Source organism: Anser cygnoides, chromosome 4 (assembly GCF_040182565.1).
Source record: "Anser cygnoides isolate HZ-2024a breed goose chromosome 4, Taihu_goose_T2T_genome, whole genome shotgun sequence".
Taxonomy (NCBI): Eukaryota; Metazoa; Chordata; class Aves; order Anseriformes; family Anatidae; genus Anser; species Anser cygnoides.
In genome coordinates, this window is record NC_089876.1 from 17,777,704 (window position 1) to 17,794,395 (window position 16,692).

Below are 16,692 nucleotides of genomic sequence, written 5' to 3' on the forward strand. Positions count from 1 at the left end.
GATTGTAATGGTATGTATAAGAAGAGCTTGTCTGCTTCATCAGAGTTATCTGATCAAGGACCATTTCAATGCAAAAGGGGATAATACGTAAAGGGAAAAGAGATAAATAAGAATACGTAGAGACACAAAACTGTTCCATGAAGGTTGACCAAAGGCTAAAAGTCTGCAGTTACTCATTGAAGGCCCATCAAGAAACTCCAAGGATAGCTTTGGAGAGAGTCAACATGGATTTTGTAACTGACAGCTAAGGGGAAAAAATTGGAACATGAAGATTTGGGATATTTGGGGTATTCCTGTGGGACTATGCAAAGATTATGAAGGTGTTTTTAGGAGAAGGGATTGAAGGAGGAACAGAAGGAAGAATAGACAGAAAGGGATATAAAACAGACCAACTGTGTGTAAACCATTGTTGATCAGCACAGTTATCTGTACCTGATCACTGCAGTCTCTGTCCTGTCTTATTCTTCTACCCTTTCTTAACTGTCTCTCTGTGCAATCTCACTCTCTCCCATGTGTGTGAGTGCTGCAAGGATGAGGCATCAGCTACTGGGGGACCACCATGAGTGGATTTGTGTCCAGCAAATGCAGTCAGACCAGGGGTGTAGGCATCCCTGGCCTGTGATGTCAGCTGTTGGAGATGTGGGGTGTCTCTGCCAACAACTGCCTTGGACGGGTGTCTCAGCCCCAACCATGGGATTAGGAATGGTGTGTGTCCCCAAAACCAGCTGAGGAGAACAGAGTGGGTGACAGGTTGTGCTGATGGCTGGAGCAGGGCCAGGCTGGGCTCCAGTGGACACCAGGAAGAATCCCTGCTCCCTGAGCTGATGGAAGCAGCAGCCACTTATGACATCCCTTAACAGCAGCACTGTACTTTACAGAGAAGAGTGTTTTTACTCTCATTAGGAAAGTTAGATAAGACCAGAAACAGATACTTTTAATGAATAATTTCTGGAGCATGCCTTCATAGTGTTCACAATATTATTCAATTATTCTGAGAGGAAATAATTAATCTGCAGTGCTCTAGGCTATCATTGCATTTTTTTAATGCTTTATATGAATTTAGTTCTTATGAAAGGCAACTCACCAAGAGCTCAGAGAACTTTCACAAGACAGTGAAATGAAAACAGCACACACTTCTCAATTCTGTTGAACTACCCCCAAGTGAGTCAGCTGTGACCTAGATCATTCTGATGCAATTCACTTCCAAATCCACTGTCAAAGTCAACAGCAGAGCAGTAGTTCCACAGAGATCAGTAGGATATGTCTAGGGCTCAAGTCTTATATTTATTTTAGGGCTTCAAATTTTGGTGGTTTGGGTAAAGCTCATTTTTGATTTAAAATGGTAGTGACATTGTACCACCTTTTTACAGAAGTCACCAAGCCTTGACAGTCTTGAGGTAAAGTGCTCTACATTTCATTGGTGATCTGTATCCTGCTTCAGTAAAAATAACATTTCTGAACAAGGCAGAAAAGAGGCACAATGAAGTAATGAAGAATACACTTTTCTCTTTTGCAAGCAGATTTCAAGAAACCAAATCCAGTGTCATTCATTATGTGCTTCATTAAAAAAACAGGATATAAAGTAGAAATAGAAGAACATCAGTCCATCCCTTGCTAACCTATTAGCATTTTCCTGTTAATCTAAGCAAAAGAAAGAAAAATAGATATTCCAAGATACTTTCTGAGATTACAAATTGCTTTTATTGCAAGATTTGTTCAAGAGTGTTTGGAAAGGCATCTAATTTCAGCTGGGGGACATAACATATAACAAAAACTCAAATTTTTAAGTAACAATGGACCAAAAAATTTTAGATGATTATATATATATGCTATCAGAACAATGAGATTTATCTAAATCATGCAAAGCTATGATTAAAAATTCCAATAATCTATTTCTGCTGTTTTTTTTCTATGAATTACAAATAAAAAGTCTGGTTAATTCACAGAGCATTATCAGGAGAATTGGAGCAAATTCCTTTCCCTTTGCATGGACAAAACCCCAAATAAAATTAGATGCTTTGTAAAAACACATGTGAAATCTGAGTTATACAGGAACTTTGACACCAGATTACACAAAACATTAGAAAAAAATTCGACTGATCACTGTCTTTCCATCCTGATGTTTTGCTAACCTTTGCAAAGGACCTAAGGGAGCAGTAACACTGAAATATGAAAGGTCACTTAGTGAATAAGTGTAAACCTTTATTTTTGGACTGCTTTTTAAAGATGCTTTTCACTATGAACTAACACTTGCAGACATAGGCGCATACAAACTCTGACCACAGCATTCTGACTTTGATTACAAATCCTTCCTGTGGCAATTCAGACTGCAAGATAAGAGGTATAAACTACTGCAAAAGGTGGGGCTTTTGATTTCATCATCCTGATTTTGTAACTACATATTTGCTTTCTTTTTTTTTTTTTCTCCCTGGTTGCAGGGCTTCGTAGTTACTAGTGCCCAATTTCTCTTTTGCCTATAACTTCTACTTCACCTCACTCATAACCTGTATATTATGGTTTTCACTTGTAGTGCCTTTATTACATTCCTGGTTTTCATAAAGTTCTGCTGCAGTCCATTCAAAATCTGCTGCTAAGATAATTTTTTCATCCTGACATAAACATATTGCTTGTTGCTCTGTAACCTTGATGAACATCTCTCTCAAACTTCTCTCCCTTTGTCCCTCTTCCAGCACCAATGTTCCCGCCTTGCCTTGAGGAAACTATCCGTAATTTAACTATATATAATTCATTAGTCTTGTTACCTTAATATACGGTTGATGTCTTATTTTGTTCCCTTTGTGATCTCAGCTTTTCATCACCCATTTCTTTGAATTTTGAGCTAATAATTTCATTCTTTCTGCTCATAAAACTGCATGCGCAAGGAAATGAGAACTGCCCACATGTTGTTTTTTAGCCATCCCTTAAAACTCTTCCATTCAAGTAAATGGATAGAATTTGTACTTAGAAACATGTAGACCTGTGATCATGAATAAAGGCATTTAAAACATGTGCTACCTTTTATTTTGTTTGTCTTTTATTTCTACTTTCACCAGCGGTTTCTCATGATAGCTACTACAATAAATCCAAGCTAGACATGATCTTGATCCTGAGGTAATACAGAGTGGTAAAAATTAAAAATCTCCCCAAGACAATTATCAGAAAGAACAAAAACTGACTAGTGCAGCTTTGAACAGAAAGAAGTTTTTGATTTTAACTTCAAAGAGCCTTGCAGTGCTCTGTTATGGGCTAAGCGGAGCAAGCTTACATTCAGCCTGATGGAGCTTTTAACTGTGATGGAAAAACATGTGCTTGGACTGAGGATCTTACAGTCCAAATCCTCATGTTTTCAGTCATCTGCTTCCAAACAAATCATAAACGTGGGCCCTCTCCAGAAAGAATCAGGAGGCCTGTTTACCCCAGATATGAAGAAGGCTGAAGTACTCAATGACTTTTTTGCCTCAGTCTTCACTGACAAGTGCTCTAGCCACACCGTTCAAGTTGCAGAAGGCAAAGGCAGGAAATGGGAGAATGAAGAAATGCCCTGTGTAGGGGAAGATCACGTTTGAGACCAGCTAAGGAACCAGCAGGTGCCTTCAGGTCCATTGGACCTGAAGAGATACATCCATGTGTGGGTCCTGAGGGAACTGGCAGATGAAGTTGGTAAGCCACTGGCCATCATATCTGAGAAGTTGTGGTAGTCCAGTGAAATCCTGCTTACTTAGTGTCAATCAGAAGAAATACATCTGACTTCTAAACTTCAGAGATCCTAGTATAAACTGGTTGTAACTTATTTACTATACATAAAATTCTTATGCCTTTTTCATTCTGTATTACTAAATGTTTTTCCGTTTAGTGTCCAAAATTTTTAGTTAAATCAGAGTACAGAAACTATATGTGTTAATACACACCACACTTATATTGTGTTGAAAAAGAACAACCAAAGGAACAACAATTTATGAGTGAATAAATGTGGGACAGACAGAGTATGTAGGAGGATTGCTGAGTATTGCTATCTTGTAATGTGAGCACATAGGAAGCACCAAGATCAGAACAAAGGTCCTTGATTTGGGAGTTCTTTCCAGGGCAAATCAATTAATTTCAGAGATTCCACGGAGAATCTGACAAACCATGCTCCTGCATTATCACAATAAATTGTTCTAGTGGGTGTAATTGTTTAGCAGGCCTAAAAGCATGTTAATCCACTTATTTTCTTTTACAGAAGGCTCTGATTTATTTTTCTCTCTTTTCCATTCCACTTTCACTGTTAACTCCAAATAAGTAAAACACCTTGGACCTTTTTATTGTTATAGTTTGTCAACTGTCCTCATGTTGCTGTCTTATCTGATGGTTCATTCACATAGAGATCTCAGCCATCTCGGGCAGAGCTTGAAACTTTTGCCAAGGATAAAATGAAATTCATTTTGAGTTCCTCAAGTCTTCTTAAAATTATTTATTTAAAATTGGAACACAAAGAGACACATTTTAAAGAAAGATGTAATTTTACTCTATTTCTTCAGAATCCTCACAACATGCTTTACATATATATATATATTATTTTTTTCAGATTAGAAGCCACAGTTAACACTTTAAAGTGTGAAATACATAATGTCAGTAACTCCCAGACAATGGAAATAGGGAAGACACAATAAAGGAGAAAAAACCAAACAAACTCATTATGGAATCTTATGTGTTCTTGCACAAAGCCAAATAACACAGCTGTCTAATGTGAACTGCTAGAGATAGGAGCCTTACATTATAAAATGTTATCTGCAAAATTATTATTATTTTATTTATTATTATTATTGCTCAGTTTAAAACCAGGTGAGCAGATAAAGATATAACCATGTCTATATATGCATAAATATTAGCTTTATAAACTCATAAAAATACTTATGTCATACTAAAAGATCTAGAATGACTACATATACTTTTTGTTTTTTACATTTTTAAATTTCACACTTTCTAATTAAGACACAAACAGTAGTTTCTTAGAAAGTTAAAAAAAAAAAATCAGACCCTTGGCATGTAATTCACACTTTATTTGAATAAAGCACTCATTTTTTCTGGTCAAGTAAATCCAAGCAGGAGAAGTACTTATTTTCTTATTATGTCCCTTCACTGTTCATGTACAAAATCAAAAGCAATTTATTTCTTAGGTTACTAGATGTCAAACGGCTATAGGTAGAGAAAACCTCTTGATTTTTGTTTAAAACCATGGAAGCAAGATATGGGTAACAGTAAGCTGTTCAATTTGCAGTCCTTTTCACTCGTGGAATTTAACTCCAAGAAGAATCTGAATATAATCAGTAATTCATTATAGGTCTTGTTTTACACAAAATATAGCAATACTTTAACTCAGTGGAACAAATGCTTAATTCTGTTGAAAAAAAATCGATATTCAAGATTGATACATGATTATAAACCATTTGCTTTCGTGTTCTGTACTGATACATGGTCATCTATCAAACTATGGTTAATTACTGTTACTACTGAGCACAGAGCACAAGAATGCCAATTCTTGGGTAAAAGTTCTGTAATACAGAGGTTCTCCAGCTCTTCTACTTCGTAATGAAATAGAGAAAATTCTACAATAGCAGATACTCTTGATGTATGTAAATGGGATAAAATGGATGATATATGCTTTTTAGAGATGAATTAAAAGAGAAAGAAATGGTTCTGCAAAACAGAGGAAAGGAACTGTACTAAGGGGAGAGTAGGTAGCTTGTACAAAGGTACGGAGAGTGCTTTGGAAGAGAAGCACTAGAGCTACTGCTTCAGTTGTTGAAGACTGGGAGGCAGAGTTAAAGCAATAAGAGAGAATAGACTGGAAAATTATTTGCATAAACAGTATCTTGCATTTCCAGACCTGGGCACGTATTGACAAAATTATATTTATCAGAATTCATGGTACAGGAAACCAACAATACTTACAAGAGAACAAGTAATTCTTACTTTATCTAATAGGAATTAAAAGAGGAAAGATATCAGCCTAGTGACACAGTATGTACTGAAAGAAGCCATAGTAAGGGAAGGGTCCACTTTTAATACATTTTTTAAACTCTATGCATATCCAATTTACTTACAGACCGTACAAATTTAAAAGGTAATTCCAGGATTCATCAGAATTCCTCTTCACTAACACAGAACAATGCTCCCAGTTCAGACCTTTATTTAATTTTTATTTATTTATTTATTTATTTATTTATTTATAATGGGCTGCAGTAGTACAGCTCTTCTATCTGGCTGGCTTTCTTTACTTTTAAAGAAAAGGACTCTCCTAAGTACTTCTTTTGAAATGAAAGAAAATCATATTAGAACAAACATAAAAACAGCAGCTGGTATTTTCTAAAAAATGCATAATTCAAAGGTTTTTAAAGGTCTAGTAGGAGATAGAGAACAAACTGTTGCTGGTGACCTATAGAACTAGGACACTGGAGACACTGGCAGAAATTAGATTTGTTTAAGTAAGAGCAGTGATTGTTTCAGACATTATTTCTGATATAGTTTGTAATGACAATTTTTGTGATTTACATGTGCTTTCTTACTAAGAAATAAAATCTGTTCTGGTGTTCTCAGAAGCAAAGGAAAAAACAATAAGACTAGTAATACAAAAACACAGATTAAACATACTGAAACACTTAAAATATTATTTTCAACAAAATGTGCAGTACTTTTCAAATATGTGTGATTTTAAAATCCGTGTTGTTACTCTACATGTAGGGTGCTACACCAGGAATGTGTACGTGAAAGTCTGATCCTGGGAGTAGGACCGAAATCTCCCCCACAAAAATGCCTGTTTTGCTGATGTATCATAAGGCAGCTTATTAGCCAGCTCAGAAAAGAAGAATAGTAAGTACCCTCTTTCTTTCATTTTATTTCCAGATCACTTAGGGTTACAGAAAACAAATCCCAGGGAATCAGCACTCTGAGCAGTCAAACTGTTTTGAGTGGCTGCAGAACACGATACAAATTCACCTAATAAAACATCTTTTGGCAACTATTTATTCTGAAACTGCCTGGAACAAATAACCAGCGATAGCTATACTAGCATTATCTAATTATTCTGTTTGTTCTTATGTTAAAATATTCTGTAAGTATTTAGTGTTACTTTTGTTTGAGAGATTTAAAGTATTACATATTTTTCCAGTGTTGTTCCTATTTATAATTACTGATTTTTGAAGCTCTTTACACACTTTAAGCCTTGTGATTGAAAACTCTAAAGTTTTTACCATCTCTAGCACTAGTATTGGATTAGCTTTACATATTTGTTAGCTAAATTAAAAAGAAAAAGAAAAAAAAAAAAGAGGAAACGGGAAACAGGATAAAGAACATTAAGATAGCATCCTGATCACCCATCAGTCAGTATTTCAGAATCAATAACCAATTTACTACAGCACTTTATTACTGTATAGCTTAATGAGTCCTTGAGATCAAACCTGGTTGTTTTTCATGGTGTAATATACCCTAAATTAACATTCACCATTTTTCTTTCTTTCCTTGAGTAACCAGTGACACAACCATTAAGGCAGTTAATTCAGGAAAAAAAAAAAAATCATTATTCAACTAATATATATCCTTAGACATGTTAACAAAATACTGTTGAAACTGTTTACACTAATGTGGTTTATTTTTGAGACTGAGCTAATAGATCTGAGAAGACAATAATCTCCCCAGAGTGATGAATGGCTGAGAGAAAGCAGAGGATAATAATCTCTCTTGCTGGCAAAGCTGTAGCTGGAAGTGATTAAGCCTTTAGGGCCCTACTGATGTCAGAGTTGTTACAGTCTCTTTTGTCAGACAGGATAACTATCTGATAAAATTAAAACAAATACCTCTCATTAGCAGATAGAAAACACACCCACTGAAATAAGCAAGTGTTTACATTTATATACAGAAAATCCATTCCTCTTCAATTTTGAGTCAAGCACTGTTTGAAACCACCCTGTCAAAGATAAATTTGTCTTTTAATCATGGTTGAAAGGAAGATATATCAAAGAAAAGGAAGAATATTTTTCAGTGAAACCTTTGTTCCAGTGTTTTTTTTTTGTTTGTTTGTTTATTTTTTCCTAAATTGGAATGTTATCTTTTCTATCTGTGATTTTTATAAGATATTCTTCAAGACACTATTAAGAATATTCACCTGGGTATTTAATCATGACTGACTTTGACTAACATATCTCTTTTGGCAATTTATATTTTCATCTCTTCCTCTCAGAGAAGGTGCTCCACCGGTTTTTGTCAAAATCTCTCCTAAATTGTAATTAGCATATAATCACGCTAATTGCATTCCTAACAATAACAAACAACAACAACAACAAAATCAATCAATCAATCAATCAATCAAACAAAAACACTAAATATGTTATTTTGTCCCCTTGGATTATTTGTTAATACCTTCTGGACAATGAGCTCTTTCAGATTGGCAAAATCCCCAAATTATCCTTGTACCTCATATACTGACGAATATGTTACATCTGAAATGTGTATTTAAAAGGGCTCCTCTCCATTCCTAGAGGACTTCTTTAAGAAAGGAGTCAAACTGACAACATTGTAATTAGAAGCAATGTCAGTAAATCCTTTCAAAACACTAATGTGAGATTATTAATTTTGTCCAAGTTTAGCCTAGAGATCGGGATTATGCCTCCTGGGTAACTTATTTGAGACATGTTACATCAGAAGCCCAAGATCCTGAAGATAATCTTCTGTAATATTTTTTTTAGAATTTGTTGAAATCTCACTCAGTGTAAAGGTTGAAAAAAAGCAACACTTTGACCTTACTGAAGTTACTTAGTAAATCAGAGCTTGAAAGTAGCACACATAGATCCTATCCCTAATGATGTCTCACACAAAAGCAGTAATTTCAGGAGTATAAAACCAGCATCAGCAGCAATAGGAAAATGAATAAAAGAGTTTGGCGGTTACTTCCTACTTGATGAAGAGAAATCAAAATGTTTAGTTTTTCTTTAGCGCCAGGGCCCTGCAGAGTGTGTTCACATTCCTCACAAATACAGTGCTGTGTTCTCTAGGTTGCCATGGTTCTACTCCATCAAAACAGCGAAAATTGCCTAGAAAAATTCAGAGTAAATCCGTTTGAAAAATTCAGATTTGGACAGAACTGTGCCTAGGCAAGAGAGAAAGTACCAAGCTGTACACAATCTTAAACCTTCATGGAAGTGGCTTGAATCAAAAAAACTAGGCCAGTTAAACATTGTATTTTCTAAACTGTTCCTTAATCAATTCTTTCTTTTTTCTTAATCTTAATCTGGATACTAAAATCCACTGCTAGAGATCCTGCTCTTATTCAAATGTTCTTTACTGTATTTGAAGTGTTTCAAACAAACAAAACAAAACAAACAAACAAAAAAACCAATAACAACAAGCAGATACAAAGATCCGTTCTAAGAAATTCTGCCAGTGTTAATTAAATAAATAGACGTAGCACGGTAGGATAGCTATTAGAACCATTATTTCTTGCCAGATTCCAAATACTGGGTCAGACTTGTTAAGATATCTAAAATGTTACCCTCTCCTCCTCTGTGCTGGCTGTTTGGAATATACACTATTTTGTGATGAGAGGGAAATTTCCAATCTACCCTCTTCCTTATGAAGGTTGCAGTTCAGTATTCAAAACTGCTTGCAGCTGTGTTATGTTCATAATACTACTGTGTAAAAAGAAACACAGCAAGAAAAGTTTCTACCTATATTTCACATTACTAAGTGTTATAGCCAACAGCCAGCTAATAAATACATATAGAAGAGACTCAGATAGGGATTTAGGCATTTCTGTAAGTGCATATATTTGAAGCACTAGACTGTCTAAATTTGAAAAGCTCGTGTACTCTTGGAAGACCTTCTCTGACTACCTAAAATACGTCTTCTTTTCACAGAGAGAATATCAAATTAGCCTAAATTATTTCATTAAAAAATGTCAAAATGAGACTGTAATAGTCTCTGAAACCTCTATAAAAATTTTTGTCTTTCAAATCATTATTGGGTATTTGCCATCACCTCCCTTTCTGTGCTCCAATAAGAATCACGCTAATGATTTGAAATGAAAATGTGCCCCAAGGAACGTTTGATTAAATGCCTAATGTTGAGGAATGATAATTCATTGGTAATCATAAATTTATAATACTGATGGCAGATGAAATTGTATCATTTTCCAGCAAGTAATATACCCCCAAGAACAGATGGATTTGAATTCATTCCTAACATTCAATTATATAGACAGAAACTGTACAGAAGAACACATGGAAGTGACCTTTAGTATGATTGACTATCACATCCTACTACACATACATTTTTGTAGAGAATGAGGTATCTTCACTGACATTATGGATTTACATCAGTTGGGTATCAATATTGCACGTCATTGTGTAACAAAAATGATAGGAACTATTCGTGCAATACGACTTGCACAAAAATGACAGAGGCAGACGCTGGGCAGATATAAAACAGTGTAGTTATACTGAAGTCACTAAGGCTATGATTGTTTGGATTTTGTTTGCTAAAATGCAGCTATAATACAGGACTGGATTTGTATGATAGCACTCTTAACCAGGAGGTAAAAAGCACCTTCCAAGATACCTAAAATAACATTTTCATAGTAGAAACTTTATCTTAGCTGTTAATATACGTTAATAAGAAATATTTTTACAAATTATCATTTAATATCATATAAAATATTTGCATTTTTATGTAAATAATAATTTGGGCATTTTCTTGCATTACTTCAGCTGAAAAAACATTGATGAAACAAAGCCATAAAAAAGCCCAATATTCCCATCTAGTCACTAATATTGTAAATAGATTGTGCTGACCTTAATGTTAGAAAGCAGGAAATAAACAAATAACTGTCATAAACAGTTTATTTTGCTAAGATAAGAAGGCTTTTCTGCACAAAATTACATCTACTCCAGATAATCAATCAAGTTACATGAAATAACTGTATAGGCAGTGCAATTAAAATACCTGATCTAGAAGTTGTTTGGGAAGAACTGGAGGCAGGATTAAAATTCAGAGAGCTTTTGGCAACTCAGAAAAAAAATTGTAAACCCTCAAGAGTACAATTCAGTCAAAAGAAGTGCAAAATATGCCCTGAAGAAAAAACAACTTGGCAAAATTAGTAAAGCCTCAAGTATGGGTTTATGTCTGTACTAGGGTACCATTTTTCAAGGACAAAGAGCAGTTTCAGAGAGTGCATAGATGAATATAGGAAATGAAAAGGACACTAAAATAAAAGAAGTGAAAAAGCAGTTTGTTTTTTTGATCTAGGGAGGAGAAGACTAAAGGGAAATATGACGATATGCACAAGGTTGTCACAAAAAGGAAAAGAATACTCTAAGGTTTGTTGGGTAAGAGACAATGACAATAAGTAATAAGCCTAGGTTTCAGAAAAAAAAAGTTTATGTTATATTACAGTCTTTGGAAAATCATCCTAATATAATCAGGCAAATTTCTGAGGCATGTTGTGGGCTTTAGCTGTTTCAAAACGTCAGAAATAGTTTAAGTTTTAGGACTAGGCAACAGACTAAATGACCACCTGACAACTTTACCAACTTTGTTTTTACGTTTCTCTGAAAAAAGTCATCATAAACTATAAGTCTGTTTCTCTAAGTAAAACCCATCAAGGATTTTCAGCTGGGTCAAATATGACTTTAGATTAAGTCTTTGAGGCAGGTATTGTGCATCTCCTTGAGCCTGTGATGCATTCACATAGTAGTTAATAAAAACAAACTAACAAATCGTTCTGGTAACCCTGCTTCTGAAAAGGCTAGTACAGTGCTGTCAGCAAACTCTCCAATCAGAAAAATACACAAAGACAAGTTCCCAGCAATGAGTTCCTTCTACCTTCCTCCCCTCCTGATACTTGGGTAATGGGTGGTTCTGACTATTTAGTACTCTGGTAAATTAATCATTAGTAAACATTCATCAACAATTTTTTTATCAATTTTGGAAAGGAATACAGGAGGGACATAACACAGGTTTAAAGGAGAAACCAAGATTTCTAATTTTACATACACTCAGAACTCATGAATCAAGTCAGCCTTCACCTTCATCAATAATATATTACCTGAACATAATCTGACTAGTTTGCTTAAAGATCTGGTCACTAACAGCCTCCCTTGAAATCAAAATCTTTCTGGTTTTATTTCTCATTTGTCTTTCTGGGATGTCTTTGTCATTGTCTTCTGGGATTGTTTAGTCTGGAGAAGAGAAGGCTCAGGGGAGACGTTATTGCTCTCTACGACTACTTGAAAGGAAGATGTGGGGAGCTGGGGGTTGGCCTCTTCTCACAGGTAACTAGTGATAGGACTAGAGGGAATGGCCTCAAGCTGCACCAGGGGAGCTTCAGGTTGGAAATTAGGAGACATTTCTTCTCAGAAAGAGTGGTCAGGCATTGGAGCAGGTTGCCCAGGGATGGCAAAGGGTGGTGAAGTCACCATCCCTGAGGGTGTTTAAGGAAAGGTTGGACCTGGTGCTTAGGGACATGGGTTAGTGGGTGATGTTGGTGTTGGGGGATGGTTGGGCCAGATGATCTTGGAGGTCTTTCCCAACCTTAATGATTCTATGATTCCTAATCAGCATAAATAAAATATTTAATCATGATCCAAAAAAAAAAAAAAAAAGGCATTTTGGTAGAGACATTTTAAAAGTCTGTATACTGTTTTCTTCCATATGTATTTCTGTAACTGTGTGGAGAGAATAACCACTTAGGAATCAAAATTGCCTTTAAGTCTAATGGAAAAAAAAAAATGTGTGTAAGATCAAGTGCACAGTTTCAATTATTAAAATTACATTCCTTGTGGCTTACAGGAACATTAGTGCGGCCTCTTCCAGGGTAAAGAATGGAGATAGCAGTTATTTACCGGTGTTTGAGTTTTCTAATGTTTCTCTTCAGTACTTAGAAAATCTAATTTCCTGTGAACGGGGCTTGTGTTATCATCCATCACAACCCGTTTCTGCTGGCTCCTCACTAATTCTGCTCATAACAGCTTAGACTGATAATATGACTGTAGTCTGATCCAAGAACAGATGCTTGGACCTAAATCAAAACAGATACTAGTCAAAAAATATTTGTTAGGGCAGCTCCAGCAACAAATAACAAGCTTTCTCTTCTCTGTTCTCCTTCTCTGACTTTAATGAAAGATCTGCTTTATCTAATTTGTCTTATTCCTGGAGTATAGCCCTACTGCTGTCACCAGACTGCATTATTAGTAATTCAACAACACGGAAAGCTGAATGAAAGCAGCTGTCAATTGAATTCTAAAATTACCCAGTTATTTGATTTTGGGGGCCATACAGTGAAAGGCATGCTCCAGTACTTTATGTGTCAAGTAGGCAAGGATACTGGTATTTCACTATACATCTCATGCAACTCAAAAGCAGGTGTTTTGATACTGAGATCTGTGTCCCAAATAATTAGAAGTTCACAAGTAAAACTGAGAAATATGAAAACTGTAAGCACAAAATGCATACAAATACAGAGTTCTGTTTAACTTTAGAAGATGAGCCAAGTTACATAGCAAGTTAATTGGATCAAAAAGGTATTCAAATAAATTTTTAATACCACTGTTGCTTGCTTACAAGTTGACAGAACAATATGCAGCTTTCAGAGAGCAGAAGATAACACACAATTCTGATTTGTGTTTTTTGACTTTTTGAAAATGTTATTACATTAAAATTTCCAAAATGCGTTTTAAGATGACTGAGTAGCTATGAAATGCACATTGTTTTCTTAAGGAATTATTGTTTGAAGATTTCAGCAAGAGTCTATGAAAGCTGGACAACTACTAGGTTGTTAGCCAGAGAATTTTTTTCAGAAACCTAGAATAAATGTCTTGTTGGATAACAGATTTAAATTTCTCAAATTAATGATCTTACAGGTCTGTGCTGTAAGCAAAGAGCTTCTTGGAGCTAGCCAGTGAGAAAGCTTGAGGCAGGATATTTCTGTAGGTATTTCTGACTCCTGTCTAACGTAAACATTTTACCTCACGTTAAAACATTGGCATGGTATGCCTACTGCTTTGTTGTGGTTTTGTACTCAGAAAATGCATGCTTATTATCAGTAGCAATTGATATATGAAAATGTTTGAGATACTAAAAAAAAAAAAAAATTATGAAGATTCATGAGTACAAGAAATGGGGAAAAAAAAAAGCCCCCAGGATGCAGGATACCATACTTTGTCACTTTCTTATTCATTCCTTATTCTCCAGCATTTTTTTGTCAGGTGGGAGTCAGACTCCCACCAACAGATCAACAGATTAGAGATTGGACCTCATGTAATATCTGCAGTGATTTCAGCAAAGCTCAGGACCTGATGGCTGAGCCCTTAATTTTTATTTATTTATTTATTTATTTTTATGAAGTATCCTCATAGTCTCCTCTACACAGTCTAGCTTTGTAAATATTCATATCAGCTCTGTCAGTGGCAGTGGTTCCCTCCCAAACGTCTGAAGCACTACTGACTTCTCTTTCAATGAAACTGAAAAAGGCTTCAGATGGGGAGATGGTGAGAAGTGGTACAGAGGTCAAACTCACAGAAGAAATTTTACTGTGCAGTCAAACTCAAGAATCTGAGCATGTGAATGGTGTCAGGGAGGAAAACTGTAGTGAAACATCCTGTCACAGAAAAATAGTGATTTCATATCTGTTCCCTTACACGCTTTTACAGCAAAGAATATATCTAAAGCTGTTGTTTGATACTTATATATAGCTGAAATCAAAATAGACAGATAAACCACACTACCACACCAGAATCTTTCCTCTCCTTAAAATATAATACCAAAAATTGTCCTATCAAAGTCAAAAACAAATATCAATTATATTCTTCCATCTCAACTTGACATGGAAACAGAAAATTATTTTCTTCACAGACTATATGTTACTGCATAGCACAAATGCAATATGATGGGGGTGACCATTAGATGTGCTTTCACTCAATACAGCTGTATTCAATCCTTTTTTAAACTCTGCGAAGAACCAGACAACTCCTTCCTGTGTGATATATGGGCTTACCTGGTGGCTATCACAGCAAATGACATTTGTTCTAGTCCAGTGGCACTCTAAAAAGTGCTGTGAACTATTAAACAAGATTAATGATTTAACAGAAGGCAAACTTTAAAGAAGATTCTTGTTATTTTATTGTTATTTTCTAGACCCATCTCCAGGATTTCATATCTTTGGATATGTTCTTATACTCACAAAAACTCCCCATGAAAAACAAACAAACAAACAAACAACAAAACACAATGTTTATATAATTTCTTTCTGAAGACAACTTTCCAGGAGTCCAATTAGTATTCTGTGGAAGCTGTTGGCTATTGAAATGATGTATTACATGAACCCATGTTGATTAGGAGGGACAGAGTTCAGAACAGAAATTTCTTACTTGTAGAAATAAGTAGTTTGTAGTTCCTAATAATATAATAGTAAGATTTGAAAATACCTTGAAACCCCCTGATTAATTATATATATAAGCCAGCTAATATATTACTGACAGGGTTGCAGGTGGTTTCTAAGACTAACACAGATGAGTAGAAATATAATATGAAAAAATCTTACTTTTAGAAATTTTTATTAAAATATAAACAATTCTAATGAATTCCCTGACAACCAAAATTTTCTTTCTTTTAATTTTTTTGCAATGTATCTGTTGTCTGTATTTCATTTGCTGAGAAAAAATAGCTTATCTAATTAACTAATAAAAGCAAACAGTGAGAACTAGAGATTTCTTTAAAATTAGACCATTGTATTTTAGGGGGTTGTTTTCATGTGGACATCTTTGTTCAGTTCAGCTTTCAGTAGCTTTTTTTTTTTTTTCTTTCCTTATTTTCACTTTATTTAAGCAACAAAATGCAGTTCCACACTGGAGTACATGAGGAAACCAGAATACCCCTGGAAAACACAAGCATAAAAAATATGTTCCATTAATGGCAGTGGGGTTTGTGCTGCAATGCAATCATGTTCAAATCTCGGATGACCAAAGAGAGAAGAGCAAATCTATGAAGTGGGAGAAAGACATGAATAAGATGGCAATGAAGTAAGAAGAGAAGATAAATGAGAAATCTTACTAAATTCTGATTTTCTGGGGAGGAAGGGGGCATAATTCCTCCCAGACACATGACAGAGCATATTATTAGACACAGTGATAGAGGCTGTAAAGCTCCATTCTTGCTTCCAGGGCAAGCCTGGTGGTGCCTCACTGCTCTGTGGACCTTTACAATGACCCACTGATAATGGGGGACCCCCTACAATTACTGAAAAATGGTTTCCGTTCTGTGAATACTTATTTCTTCTCCTTTGATATGTGGGCTGAGGCTGGGAGTTCTCTACCTTGTAAGCGTAATCATAAATACTTCATTCTCCTGACAAAGCTGAGAGACAAGCTATTACAGAAAGCAACAAAAAAGGAGAACCACCATCTATATATATATACATATAAAAGTAGGTTTATCTTTTATCTTTTAGTATATATATACATAAAAGATAAACCTACTTTTCTCCATTCTCTAATCACTTAGAGTGAATCCCATTGGGGATTCTTGTGCTTTTCCTGAGAACCAGAAGACCAGCTTTTCAAAGGCATTTTCTCATCCCCAATCAAATTCAAAATGCTTCTGATGACATGCTGCTCTGAAGTAACACTTCTGCTCTCTCCGCTGCTTCTTTTGCTCTGACTTTTGTATTCA

At 35.3% G+C, this 16,692-nt stretch overlaps 2 protein-coding genes across 11 annotated transcripts in view; one reads left to right on the forward strand and one right to left on the reverse strand.

The window, feature by feature from the left end:
• Window positions 1–6,762, forward strand: part of PACRGL (parkin coregulated like) — an 80,519-nt gene extending 73,757 nt beyond the window's left edge. Inside the window, exon 8 of the mRNA XM_066995715.1 lies at window positions 6,721–6,762. Within this exon, the coding sequence (XP_066851816.1) occupies window positions 6,721–6,747 (27 nt within the window). The 3' untranslated portion in view covers window positions 6,748–6,762. The remainder of the gene's footprint in view (window positions 1–6,720) is intronic.
• KCNIP4 (potassium voltage-gated channel interacting protein 4) overlaps window positions 1–16,692 on the reverse strand; it is a 433,785-nt gene that overhangs the window by 59,486 nt on the left and 357,607 nt on the right. The gene's annotated exons all lie outside the window — the stretch shown is intronic.